Raw genomic sequence first — 15,240 nt, 5'->3', positions numbered from 1 at the left:
GAACAGAATGCTCTGGCACTGGTAAGTATTTTATAGATGGTGGTGGTGGCAGTGATGGTGATTATAATGTTGATGATGAGTGAAGAAGTAAGTGGTAAGATCTTAGTGCTTCTTAAAAATACCCTCTAGGGGTACTTGGGTGGCTCAGTTGATTAAGCACCTGCCTTCAGCTCAGGTCATGATCTCAGGGTCCTGGGATTGAGCCCTGCATCTCGGCTCCTTGCTCAGCAGGGAGCCTGCTTCTCCCTCCCCTCTGTCTGTTGCTCCCTCTCCCTCTGTCTGCCCGCTCCCTCTGCTTGTGATCTTTCTTTCTCTGTCAAATAAATAAAATGTTTAAATCTAAATATGATTACTTTTATACTCTACTCTTTTTAGTAGCTAATGAAGAAAATAGGAAATTAATAAATAAGTATACAAGAAGAGAGGTTTCAAAACAACTTTATAGAGCCTTAGAACTTTAATAATTCAGGCTTGTTATAAATATTTTTTTCCAAGAACTGAAGAATTCTTGGGAAAATATTCTTGAGTAACATAACATCGATGTTCTAATTTCAGTTCATTATTGGCAAGAGGAAATTATGGAGGAAAATATAAGGTTCTATTATTTAGTCAATTATTAACAATCTATTTTATTTGACCATGGTGAGGAATCCAAATGTTGCTAAGTTGCTTTCCAAATCATATAGTTGTAAAGTTATAGGATTTTAGATTTGAAAAGGAAATTGGAAATCATTAAATTTTCACTTTCCTAATCCTACCCTGTTTCAGAGATAGGAATTTGAGGCCAAGAGAGTTACAGATTCTGTTAATATCATGTGAAGATTAATGACTAAGCAAGTTTTTCTTTTAACTATACCACGTTAAAGTGTACTGCCAACTGTTTAAAGAAAGAAATATGCAAGTGCTTTCTTGACTTAAGATTTTATTTACTTATTTATTTAGAGAATGAAAGAGAGAGAATGAGAGAGAAAGTGTACAAACGAGCCAGGGGTAGGGGTGGGGGGTGGGGGGAGGCAGAGGATGAGAAAGAATTCCTAGCAGATTCCTAACTGAGGGGGAAGCCCAAGGCAGAGCTCAATCCCAGGACCCTGAGCTCATGATCTGAGCTGAAAATCAAGAGTTGGTCAGGCGCCCCAAAATATGCAGTTTCTAATCCTGATGTAGGATTTGGGTATATAAACCATTAATTGATGAGTAAAATATACTTAATTATATTCAGTTTAACATATTTTTATGTATAGTGCCTTTAATATTCTCTATCTATAGTCTTCCTACATTCTGAGTTCAGCAATTTTAATTTCTGATGTTAGACAACTTTTAAAATTAAGAAATATTGAAGTCAAACAATATATAAACATCAGTATAAAATTGCGCAGCCTTGATACAACAAATATCAGAGACAAGAGAAGCATCTGTAATCATTAGTGACTAAAACATTATTTAAAACATTTATCTTTACCATTATATACTGAAAATAGCAAATTAATTTTCATTTAGAGATAAGTACTAAGTTGAAAGAAGGGAGAACACTTTAAAAAATACTTATTAAATACTTAATTCATTTTTTCTGTCAATATACTGTATGTAGGTTGTTTATATAATATGAAAAATATATATTATTGTAGTTCTCTTCCAAAGCCAAAATTGAGAAAGTTAAGATTATAAGAACTATGAGCTCTAAATTTTATTTCTTTAGATTGTATATTTATAGTATGTAAGATTACATTTATTGATGTGAAATTTTAATTTTGAGTTCTTGTTTTTCCTTGATAAAATACTATTTGTTCTCCTATTTGAGAAAAATTGTTGAGTTACAAATTTATAATAAGAAATGAAGATATACTTAGTACATTAATGATTCAAATATGGCATTTTCATTTTCTTATTCAATTTTGACCATATCACATAATTTGGTGTTTTAATGAATAAATTTGATTTAAATTTTGCAAGATTCTGAAATGGGAATTTTTTGTTTTGTTATGGCATAATCTTATACCTAAAAATAGGTATTTGTGAATTGAGCAATCATATGTAATATTTTCATGCTGTCTTATTTGCTAAGTAGGTTTTGTCCTTATAATTTATTATTTAAAGGAATTCTATAACTTTTTAATCCTTTAGTTTATCCATGTTTATATAATTTTAAGCTTCTTTTATGGAGTTGAAATTCTAACTATGCTTAATGATAAATTAAGCAAGGCATTTAATGAGGTGTCTGGGTAATATTTTGAATACTTTCATTCTTCCATTTTTATGTGCATGTAACTAGAAAATTAAGGGTGGCTTCCAAGGGACCTGCCACAAAAATAGGATTTATATGATCTCTTTTAAAGCACTGAAGGAAAATAAATAAATAAATAAATAAAGCACTGAAGGAGTGCAGCCAGTCTTCATTATTCTCTAATAGAAATTTTCGGTGCTTACTTGACTGGAAAGTTAGGACAGGATAAGATACATCTTTAATGCTAGATGCCCCCTTTTTGCATATGTATATTGTAGGATGACTTTAAGATAAAAATATAGAGGGTACTTACAGAAATGTATAAGTGAATACATGGATTTTCTAATTATATCTAGAAATTATATTCAAATTATGTACAATAACTTTGTACATTTATTAAATTATTAACAGTGGTTTAAAGCCATAAGCAAATGTTACCTATCATAATTCCATGAAAAGAAGACATCCTAATTTTAGGAACAGATTGTTTCAATGGAATCAAATATTTCATTTTTCCTTTCAAAATAATTCATTGAACCCATGATGCTATAATAGCTCAAGATTATTGAACTATGTTTCCAAAAAATTGGCTTGTAAAATTTACATTTACAGTATAATGAAATCAAGGATATATAGTTTATTTATCCAGTGTCTAAATACCTATAGAAGAAAACGAATTTATTATAATATAGTTGTGTAGTTGCTAGAGTACAGGAAAATTTGTATGTTTTTTTCTAGAGCATTATCCAAAAAGAAATATGATATAAACCATATATGTAATTTTATTTTATCTTTAAATTAAAACAAATTTCTTAATTGAAATATAGTTGGCACACATGTTACAATTATTTTGAGATGTACAGCATAGAGATTCAAGAAGTCTACATGTTACCCAGAGTATGCAATTTAAAATTTTCTAGTAGCCACATTAAAAAAGTAAAAAAAAAAAAAAAAAAAAAAGGGTTGCCTGGGTGGCTCAGTTGGTTAAGTGTCCCACTCTTGGTTTCTGCACAGGTCATGATCTCAGGGTTCTAAGATTGAGCCCATGCTGGACTCCTTGCTTAGCTTGGAGTCTGCTTGAGATTGTCTCTCCCCCTCACCCTCTGCCTGTATCCCACTCATGTGCACGCATATGCATGCTCTCTCTCCTTAAATAATTAAAAAACTAAAAAACAAAGTAAAAATGTAAATTAAAAAAATGAAAATAAACAGATATGATTAATTCTAATGATATATTTAATTAACCCAGTATATTAAAACTGTTATTTCAACATAATCAGTGTAAAATTATTAATGAGATCTTTTGTGTATTTTTTTGTACTAAGCCTTTAAAATCAGGTATGTATTTTACACTTACAGCATATCTCAATTCTTATGCTAAATTTTAATTGAAAATATTTGATTGGTATTTAGCTTTTGTAAAATTTACAATTGAATAAAGTAAATGAAGATTTTCAGTGTGTTCCAAACACACTTAAAATTTTTTTCAATAACTGAATCAAGTATCAGGTTTTAAATTTAATTTTACATTAATTAGGATTACTTAAAATTGAGTTCCTTTGCCATACTAGCTACATTTCAGGTGCTCAGTACATGTGATTAGTGCTTATTGTATCAGATAGCACAATTATAGAGGCGCCTGGGTGGCTCAGTGGTGGAGGGCCTGCCTTTGGCTTAGGTCCTGATACCAGGGTCCTGGGATCGAGTTCCGCATCAGGTTCCCCACAGTGGGCCTGCTTCTCCCTCAGCCTATGTCCCTGCCTCTCTCTCTGTGTCTCTCCTGAATAAATAAATAAAATCTTAAAAAAAAAAAAGCACAATTATAGAGGAAATTTTGGCAATACCTGCCAAAACGTAAAATGTATTTAGTCAGAAATCCCACTTCTAAGAATCTAGAAATATCGCAAAATATGTGTAATATGTTCTTTGGAACATTTTGTTGTCAAAGAAAAATTGAAGACAAAAGAAAGGGAACTGTAAGTTTCGATAGACACATAAAAAAGAAGACACAATGAAGAAATTAATGAAGTAGTAAAATTAGCTAAATTTCTATGGTATTTGGCTGGTATAATGACTGAAGGACAAATAGAATTTTGGTTGGTTGATAGATAGGATAGTCATATTGCTAATTTTATTACATTTAGAGGTAATCTTTTCAAGATTTTGATTAGAATCAGTTTTGCATCTTAATACTTTAAAGTCACAAAAAGTAAAAGCTAAATAGTTAGATACCTCATGATCCTAGTTTCTATTAGCTGTGTAACCTTCTCTTGCTGGCATTTGTTTTTTTTAAAGATTTTATTTATTTGACAGCCCATGAGAGAGCACAGGCAAGGGAAGGGGCAAAGTGAGAAGCAGGCTTCTCGCTGAGATCTCAGGACCCTGGGATCATGACTGGAGCCAAAGACCGACACTTAATTTACTGAGCCACCCAGACACCTATTTTTGTTTTGTCTTGTTGTTTTGTTTTTAACTGCAAGGTCTTTTTTGAAATTCAGGAGTAGCAAGATAAGATCTTTGGAAGAAAGGAGAATATAAACCTAGAAAACTAGAATAATTGAAAGACCACCCTTTCAAGGTGGCATTTAAAAATACTTAGATTCTGATTATCAATTTGAATTGGGTGTCAGAAATGTTTGATACCAGTTTTATAATAGATTTTAAGCTGCTTAGTTTTATGATACTCTAGAGCATTCCAGATGAATGTGATGTTGGAAATGTTTGAAAATTAAGTAGTGGTCTGTAGGAGATTGCTAAATAATTTGTAAAAGGTGTGAAGATACACAGTCTGAATCAGTTATGTTAGTTACAAAAATTCAAAATTCCTTGACTGTGAAAATAAGAGGTTTCTTTCCCAGAAAACTCATTTAGACAATATGCATTTTAAATAATTGATATGTTTTGTTATATTATAATATCCATTGAAAGGATCTTTTAAAAATTAGCATCTTATTTACAAGTGTGATTAGCTTCTATTATAAGAATAAGTTCTATTCAGAAAATAATTGTAATAAATATTTAGGATTTGAAGCATAATTAGAAACAATAAAAAAAAAGCATAATTTAGAAACAATTCTGTGAAGGGTGGTTTTTGGTTCTCAGGGCACCTCACAGAAAGCAGTTTGAAACATAATTTATGCCAAGTCAATGGCACTGACCTGACTTTAAGTCTTGGAGGCTAAGGCTGCAGGTGGTGCAGGGGTGGGGGGCTGGGGGGAATAATGCTTTACTTAATTTCTGTTTGTAGGGCTCTAGGCATTTGGAAGAGGGACATTTTCTTTGCACACCTTCCTTTCTACAAAATATTTCACTATTTCTAGTTCATAGGTTTACTAAAATGTTCTCTGTAATTTATTTTTAAATCATATTTTTTTCATCCTTTACAGATATAAATAAAATTAAACTAATTAGAAAGCTGGTTCCTGAAAACATTGACACGTACCTTATCCACATGGTAATTGAGATCCTGGAAAAAGACTCTGACAACAGACTGTTGTCAGACGGGCTTTCATGTGCTTCCAACAGAAAGAGATATTTCCCCAATTCTGAAGAGAACTGTTCAAGTTCTAAAAGAAGTAGGGAAGAAGTAGGCACTAATACCAAGGTATTAATTATTTGTAGAATTTTCATGCATTGTCTGTGGTTCAAGTTACATATTCTAATACTAAAATGCTGTAGTTTTTAAACTTATAAATTCTAATACAAGGTTACTTTTTAAAATCTGTGCTCTATTTCCTTTGTTTTTTCATAAACCTTATCAGAGAAGTGATTTTTTTTTTTTTTTTAAATAACAGTGAAAGGGAAATGTAGTCCATCTATTTAGCTTTTTGTGTGGAATGTCAACTTAAATTTTACCTCTAACACCTACTGATTAAATATATAGCCTGGGTATTCTTTTTCTTTCATAGACATAGTTAATATTGGCTTTGAGCATATGGCAGTTTATGTAGTTTATGAAAATGAAAACAAATTCTATTATAAATACCCCCCAAAACTAATTTGTCAAATTCTGTACTTCAGTTAGATTTGTGTATGGACATATCCTAGATAACCTAATGAAATTTGATTAATTAGAATTCCTTACATTATTTAGACAATTGAAGTAGCTGTGAGAAGGATATTAAAGAAAATATATGTCGAGTGAAAGTAGTGAATTTGTCTTCTATTCCCAGCCTTTTATTTCGGAAATCTGTATCAGGTGCCTAAAGCCTTGTTTTGTGTGTCTGTGGGGGGGTAACCAATTTTACCTGTCAGTAAAGGAAAAAATGAAACTTGTTATTTTTTCCTGATTATTGATGTACATTTACTTGAAATATTATTTTAATCACATTAGCATTTGGCTTTTCCCTTATTGAAATAACATCAGATGCCAAAAACAGAGTAGGGAGATTTGGGGGTAGAAGTCATGCTGAGCCTACCAGATTTAGCCCTTTTGCCTCCCCATTTAGAGGAACAAGGATATTGGGGCTAGGACGTAGATTAAGAGATTAGTGACCCAGCCAAAGTATTTTTCTTTTATCTGCCTCCCAAATATAGAAAGCTGCTCTGGAACCTGTAGAGTCTGTTGGAAGTTAGATTTCAGATTTTTCCTGTGAACATTCATCTTTTCTACTAACCTGGATTGTATCTCGTAGTCTGTTTCATTGGATGATTATGAGGCTTCTGATAAAGAATTATGTCAAAACAAATTCTTTCTTTTTTTTTTTAACAATTAGCTTTTTTTTTTTAATTTTTATTTATTTATGATAGTCACACAGAGAGAGAGAGAGAGAGAGGCAGAGACATAGGCAGAGGGAGAAGCAGGCTCCATGCACTGGGAGCCCAACGTGGGATTCGATCCCGGGTCTCCAGGATCACGCCCTGGGCCAAAGGCAGGCGCTAAACCGCTGCGCCACCCAGGGATCCCAAAACAAATTCTTTTTATTTGTTGATGCATTGTTAGTTTTATATCTGTTATGATTACTATTAAGATAGAAGCTCAATCATGTGTTTACTGAAGAAAGATTCTGTCTTGATATTGGTAGTTCTGATTCAAAATATCCAGGTACACAGTGGATTCTTTAAGTACATCTTTTTTTTTTAAATTTCTGCAAAGTCTTCCTAAATTTTACTTTTTAGTATTTGTCCCATTGCTTTGTATTTCTTCTTCAGGGACTTCTATTATTTCTGTGTTGGATCTTATTTGCCTAACTGCAATATTTGTCACTTTCCATGAATTCTTTCTAGTTCTTCATTTCTCTTTAATTTAAAAATTTCTTCTTCATCTTCTTTTTTCAGCTTTTGTTTCTTGGGCAGAAGCTATTATGTTGTTATGTTACATAGTTTAGTATTCACTTCTATGCAGTTTTTCTTTTGCTTCTAATTCTTAACTGAACTTTTCTCCTCCATTTTGAATTTTTCTGAATTTGATTTATGATGTTCTTTCATGTTTTGAATAATTTTCTAAATGCTTTTCAACTTATTTTGGGAGATTACAGTTTTACTCGTATCTTAGCAAGTCCTCTGATGTCACATTTGACCTTAATACTTTCCTGTAGTTCATTTTCATATGAAATTAGTTTTCCTGTGCTTTCAAAAGAAAGCATGGTTCAAGGTTATTTTTCCTAAATTTACAGAGCTCTCTCTTCTGTTATTTTGTGTAATTTTTCAAAATATGGGCACTAGGTTTATGAGATGCACTCCTCTTCCATTCTTCCTTTTGTCTCTGGTTTACTTGAACTGCTTGATTTGGTTTTGCCCCAGCAGTTCTCCCAGAAGGCAGCATTAGTTGGTCAGGAGCATTCACAGGAACCAGTCGGTTTAGCCACTGAAGACACCACTGTAGACTCCTATAGTCACTTACTATTGGATTGGGCAGGAGCCCTCCCATTTTCAGATGCTGTTTTCACATTAATCCACCATGGTTTCTGATGTCAACCTGTGGGCTACTTTAGGGTTCTGTTCTTACCTCACTGCTTGCCTCTGTTTTCTCAGTACGTGAGTAAGTACTGTACAGGTCTTATGCCTGTTGGTGGTTTGTCCTCACATGCTTATAGTTTGGATTTCTTTGGCATACATTTACACTTAGTTTCATTGTAAATGTAGATGATGAATTTTGGGTTTTGCTGTCAATTCTGTTTTAATGGTGGGCTTCAGAGAGATTTAAGAACTATGCTGCTGTTTTCACTATCTTTCCAGAACCCTCTCCCCCAAATCGCTTTTTTCCTCATTTTTAACTGCTTAAGAAAGAATGCATGTGATATTTCCTGCCCTCCCACTAAGTTTCATTATAAATTAAGATATGCAGTATTATTCAAAAACTGCTTTTGAGATCAGGAAAAAATGCCTTATGACTATTATTATAATTATTGTTAAATTCAGTACTTCAGAATAATTAGAATTTTCTTAAGCTTTGCTTTTTTAGGCATAGTTTTTGATTTGTGTTGTTTGCTAAGAAAATAGTGTGTGCTCTAACTATTTTGTATTCTATAATAATGTTAAAGGTTGATGGAAAACATCCTTACGATTTTTCATTGAAAGATGAAAGTCACAAAAATTCCCTAAGACTAACGTCTTGGAATCAACCAACCAGCGATTCAGAAACAGATTTATTTACAGATTCTCACCCACAGGTAAAATTAAAATAATAAAGTAGTTTTCATGATAAGTACATCCAACTTGGTAACAACTATGTTTAGATTTGTCTTAGTTTAGATGAAATTAAATGTGAATATAACATACATATTTCTCTTTTTGCTTACATGTGTATGTGCACATATTCTCAACAAATGAGTTAATGTTTTGTATTGTCAACTTAATGGTAATATTTATTAATAGAATTTGGGGTATCAAAAGGATATAAAAATTTTATCATGATTGCCTGGAAAATCTTTAAAGATTTATTTATTTGAGAGAGAGAGAAAGAACAAAGGGAGAGTGAGAGGGAGAAAGACTCCCTGCTGAGCAGAGAGCCTGATGGGGAGCTCCATCCCAGGACCCTGAGATCATGACCTGAGCTGAATAACTGACTGACTGATCCACCTAGGCACCCTGATTGCTGGGAATTTTCGTGGTCTGCTGATGGAGGAAGTAGTCACTGGAAGGTGGTATTTCTGTTAGGTGACTCAGTTCTCATAATTAAAGTCTCTCTAGATACTTGAGACTCAAAAGATACACTCAGTGTAAGTAAGCATTTTCCCTCTTTGTCAATGAAACAAGATCATTAGTATAATTGAATGGTAAATACTGAAGATCATGCTTCGTAGAAATATTATAGAAGATAAGACACTTAAAAAAAAAAAGAAGATAAGACACTTAAATGATAATAGCTACAAATTAATGAGTGCCAAGAATAAATCAGAATGTGTTTTGATATTTTGCATATATCCTCATTTGACCCTGCAGGTAATCCAGTGATGTGATGTACTGTTATTCTCATTTTCTGTGTGAAGAAACTGAGGCTGAAATAATATTCAAAAAGCCATACCTTTAGCAAATGACTCAGAACTCAAACCTAGTTCTGTCTTGTTTGGCAGTCTTGTGGTACTCAGCTACAAGACAGGGTTTTTTCCTCTGCTGTTTCCTGTTCAGATATCATGCTCTGTTTTGGTTTTTGGTTTTGTTATCATTTTAACTGATTTCCCTCAAATGTACCTAGGCATTCAGACTCTAATCACAAGCAACTATAGGCTACAATGGATTGTGATAATAGCTATTACGGGAAGGATAAATATTTCTGGACCAATTTTATCTCTGCCCAATTGCCTTTTGTCTGTACCATTATATATCCCTAGTATGTATTATTTTTGAGTCCAATATTGTGTCATACAGTGTATATAAATCTAATCTGTTCTCTTGGACTTCTCTGTGAAGAAATTTGCTATCCTTAGCCTGTTTTTTTTTTTTTTTTGGCTTTTGCTAAAGTGTGAGTAGCTCTTTCTTCATTGGATTTCTTTAATTAAACTGAAATAGCTAGTAGTTTTGTTTTTCTTTTTAACCTTTTCTAATTTTTTTTTTAAAGGTTTTATTCATTTATTCACAGAGAGAGGCAGAGACATAGGCAGTGGGAGAAGCAGGCTCCCTACTGGGAGCCTGTTTTGGGACTCCATCCCAAGACCCTGGGATCATGCTCTGAGCCAAAGGCAGACACTTAACCACTGAGCCACCCAGGCACCCTTTTTTCACCTTTTCTAAATATAAGGTTGTACAATTTTCTGCTTAAGATCTTTAATTTTTTTCCCCACTCTTAAATATTTTGAAACTATTTTTAAATGTAGAAAACATAATAAAACATAGCAAATAATTGATGAACAATATATAGAGTTTTCATTCTTGAGATTGAATAAATTATGCTTTTTACCTTAGCTAACAGACACAATATAACTTAGATGAGGTCACCTTATCATAAAGTCCTTCAGATAGTTCCAGTAACTAAATTAACTGCTGGATTCTAAGGTGTACTTGGTTAGAATGATTTGTCTGTCATGTTAGTTTGAAGCTCTTATGATCAAACTGAGGTAACACTAATTAATACCATTTTAGGCTTATGGAAATTAACTCAAAATTCTGTTTATCTTTTTCAAGTGCAAATCATATAATACACAACCACTGCCTTTGGGTTCTTAAGGTTTTTTTTGTTATTGTCTTTTTTTTTTTTTTTCGGACTTTTAACTTAGGATCCTGAGGCTGTATTTGGTGCATATATCCCCTAAAATTGTGCAGAGTATTATACATTTTGAAATGGATCTCCAGTTTTTAGCAGATTCTGAAAACAGCCTTTGAGACAAAAACCAAAATTTTTTTCATTTATTCAGTGAATGCTTTTTGAGTACCTGTTATGTCCCAGCAACTCTGCAAGGTACTGGTAGTGTTTGAGCTACCTTGCTAGTCTGTTAGCTGTTGGAGACACAGAAGTTACATGCTTTCTCAAATGCCTAATAATGATTCTGTGTGTGTCTCTGTGTCTGTGTATGTGCGTGTGTGTGTGCCCAAGCAGATGCCTTCCTCAGAACATTAAATTACCCGTATTGGCACAAATCAAATACACATGAGACATAAATCTGAAATAATATCTAGTTCTTTCCTTCTCAAATGAGTGTGTACACCCAAGTGCCTAAGAACAGATTACAAGATGGCAGGGGATTGCCTAAAGAAATGATATAGCAGTTTTTTTTCTATTTATTTACCTTTTGATCCAGAAGTAAATTCTGTGGCTCTTAAAATTTAACTTTATTCAGCAAGGGAAGGATGGTAGGTGTATATTCAGTAACCTATGTTACTTTTACAGTTGATGTACATTTTCAACATTGCAAATATTTCTTTTTCTGTTTCTTTCCTATAGACTTCATCTATAACCTCCAAGAGAAAATTACCTAAGTGGTTTGCCAAAGACACTGAGACTTTAGCTGACACCAGCAGGAAATCAGCAGCCAAAGCACAAAAGAAAGGTCTTTTTAGTTAAACTGGCAGTTGCCAGAGGAATTGTGTACGTCTTACTGTACTATAAGATGGGAGCTGTGTTTCATTTCTGAAAATAGTGACGACCAGTGCTTCAGTTTACAAATTATTCTAATCTCAAAAGTAAAACTCACCTATTTGTTGAACAGCTGGCATCTTATAACAGCTTTGTACAGTTACTAAAGTTGAGTCTCTGAGAGCCTGAGTGAGTACATTATAGAATAGAATAATAAATTAGTCTCGTTTAAGATGGCTTTAAGAAACTGTGTTTCTGCTCTGTTTTCTAATCTCTTTATTTATTTCAACAGTAAGTTTGGAAAACTTAAGGGGTGCTGATTTGATATAAACAGCAGATTGGTAGTTGTATGATGATTATGTGTGTGATAGAAAATCTTCATATATTATCAGAATTCTTTCTTATAAATGAAGGAAGCATAGTTATTCTACAAATTGTCCTTACTATCTTTACAAGAAGCTCTTACACACATTGATAAATGGTAATAGTGGACCAGACCATTGGAAATGAAACCGTTTGGGTTCCATGCAAAGAGGGAAAAATAATATAATAAAGGAGACCAACTGCACTAGGCAACTATGCACTTTGTATTTTATATGCTATTTCTATTATTTTTCAAATAATAAATTCCTTCATACTGAATATTACAAAGATATAGATATATATATATATATATATATATGTATTTCTTAAACATTTATTTACTTAGTTACCTTGAGCACTTTTAGTTTTTGAGGATGTTGGAATTTGATTCTAATACTTTTTGATGTAGCACATTCGACTTCACTATCCAACCTGTACTCTTATACTGAGTTTGGCAAACCATAGTTAATATAACTTTAACAAGTTCACCAAATGGCCTTTTGTAACTAAAAATAATTGTTAATAAAGAAGAAATATTATAGAAGAATTAGAAAATCTGGGGAGATGAAAAAAAAAATCACTGGTAGATAATCAATCAGTTAACCCCTTTCTTTGTGTGTCCTGCTAAACCTCTATAATCACTGCTTTTCTAAGTTTGATACATGAATAATACATTAATGTATTTTCTTTGTAAAACATTTAAAACACAAAAGTTCCCTGTAGTCCCATTTTCCTACATGTCATTACCAAACCATTTTCCAGAAGGCAGCTCCTATTAAATATGTGACTTATAGTTCTCTAGTCATTCCTTAATGCATTTACATGCCTTTGCATATATATCTATATACACATTCTTATTTTTTTAAGTGAATTAGATCTGCAACAAACTCTTTTCACTTAATAGGTCATGAAGAACTTTTCATGTCAGTATATATCAGGCTATCTTACTGTTTTTTGTAGCTACCTACCATTCTATATGGTGAATACTATATACAATTACTTTCCTATTGGTCATTTTTTTCTATTTTAGATTATTTCTAGAAGTAGGATTAGAGAGTCAAATTTATATTTCACTTGAATATATTAGGAACTTTTTTTTCTGTATCATTGTTTTCTCTAGAATCTTTTTCTTTGGCTTTTTATGGTACAGTGATTCTTAAAACTGTGATCTGCAGACTTTAAGGAGTTTTTGAGACTCTTTCAGGAGACTCTGTAAAGGCAAAACTATTTTCATGATACCAAGATGTTATTTGCCTTCTGTCCTATGTCATTTGCACCAAGGGTGCACAGCAGTTGTGAGCAAAACCACTGGTGGTACTTAAGTACAAATCAAGGCAATGACATCAAATTATTGCTTTTATTAATTCTCAGTCCTCAAACACTTTTCAATCTTCTATGTGTTGGAATGGCAAATATGTGTAAAATCACTTCTTTGTACCAAAATAGGATGGTTGTCTTCAGAAAAAGCACTTGTTTGTTTGAATTGTGAATTGAGTTAGTTCTTTTTCTATGGAATTTTTTACTGAAAAGAATGACTGATAGAAAACTATGACTAGTTATTCAGACTTGAGCATTTGGTGGACATTTTCTCAAAATTGAATGAAGCCATCCTATCACTTCAAGGAAAACTGATGAGTATTTGTTTCCAATGATAAAATTTGAGATTTCTGGCAGAATTTATAGTTTTGGAAATCTTGTGTCTGGTATCAGTTTAACAGCTTCCCATAACATAAAGACTTTCCTAATGAGATGTTATTCCTACAATTAACAAAAAAATTTTTTTGACATTTTATGGTAATTTTTGTCAACATTTAGAAGATCTGTACAACTCAATGAACTATTTTTGGATGACTAATACATGATCTTATAAAATCATGCATGGGTAAAAAATTCATTCAAACCACACAGTGGTCCAGTGGATTTTAATGTAGCAGAATATGAAAATATTCATTCATATGTGGTTTCAGATTACACACTGCAACCAGTCTTTAAAAAATTACAGGTGTCCACCTTTGGTATAGTTCCAAAGAAAAGTGTCTACAATTTTCTAGAAAAGCTATTAAAATACTCCTCCCTTTTCCAGCTACATACCTGTTTATGGCCACATTTTCTTCATATACATCAACCAAAGGAATGCATATTGAATGTATAAGTAGATTGAATGTAGAAGCAGATCTGAGAATCCAGCCACTTCTGTTAAGCCAGACATTGCCATTCTTCTCACTGTTTTGTGGGGGATATTTTATAAAATGTGTTTATATTATCATGTAATGGATTTACTACTGCTTTTTAAATCAAAATTAATAAACATTTCTTAAACATTTATCAGGTTTAATTTCTAAAATGGTAAATATTGATAGATGCAATCCACATCAACAAAAGCTCTTTTTGGTCCTCAATAATCTTTAAGAATACAAAGGAGTTTTGAGACATAGGAGACTGAGAACTGCTGACACAGTGTTTTATTATATAGACATACTATGAATTATTTAGCTGATTTCCTGTTGTTGCATGTTAAATCACATCCAGTTTTTCTGCTCTTTTTAAAGCACTGCTTTGAACATTCTTGAAATGAAATATGGTATAGTTTCATGCCAAATACCTAGCCAGAGGTAGAGAATTACTTTTTTTTTTGTCTTAATTATCATCTGTATGGACTTTAGGCCTTTCAGCATACATGACTCTTAATTTATGTTTGAGTTTGCTTCCAAGGAGAAAAATTACAACTTGAATATGGGATTAGCACCTATGACCTCATCTAAGCTGGTCTTTGGCAACACTGTATCTGGCTAAGGTATTCTAATGAGAGTGAATCTCGGGACTTTTTTTTTTTTTTAAAGATTTTATTTATTTATTCATGATAGTCACACAGAGAGAGACAGAGAGGCAGAGACACAGGCAGAGGGAGAAGCAGGCTCCATGCAGGGAGCCCGACGTGGGATGCGATCCCGGGTCTCCAGGATCGCGCCCCGGGCCAAAGGCAGGCGCCAAACTGCTGCACCATGGAGATGCTGGAATAAATTTTTTTCGTTTCCCCTGCTGATACTATTGAGGAAGCATGGACCTTGAGAGTGTTGGGGCAATTTTAGGATCTTGAGGAATCATTGTTTAGTGAAACTGACGCTGAGGTAGGCAGAGTAGAAACATGGCATGAAAATCAGGTTATTGGTGACATTGTCAGGCTATTCATTCATGCCTTTTCTGA

General features: G+C 32.9%; 1 protein-coding gene across 5 annotated transcripts in view; it reads left to right on the top strand.

Annotated features, from left to right (window-relative positions):
- WRN (WRN RecQ like helicase) overlaps positions 1-14,358 on the top strand; it is a 140,115-nt gene extending 125,757 nt beyond the window's left edge. For all 5 annotated transcript variants that reach the window (XM_035699760.2, XM_025421731.3, XM_025421640.3 and 2 more), the window contains 3 exons: positions 5,608-5,825; positions 8,704-8,832; positions 11,541-14,358. In XM_035699760.2, coding sequence (XP_035555653.1) covers positions 5,608-5,825; positions 8,704-8,832; positions 11,541-11,660 — 467 coding nt within the window. In that variant the 3' untranslated portion in view covers positions 11,661-14,358. The remainder of the gene's footprint in view (positions 1-5,607; positions 5,826-8,703; positions 8,833-11,540) is intronic.
- The last annotated feature ends 882 nt before the right edge of the window (positions 14,359-15,240 follow it).

Source organism: Canis lupus, chromosome 16 (assembly GCF_003254725.2).
Source record: "Canis lupus dingo isolate Sandy chromosome 16, ASM325472v2, whole genome shotgun sequence".
NCBI classification, from domain to species: domain Eukaryota; kingdom Metazoa; phylum Chordata; class Mammalia; order Carnivora; family Canidae; genus Canis; species Canis lupus.
The sequence above is the reverse complement of the archived record's forward strand: the minus strand, read 5'-3'. Positions and strand labels throughout refer to the sequence as shown.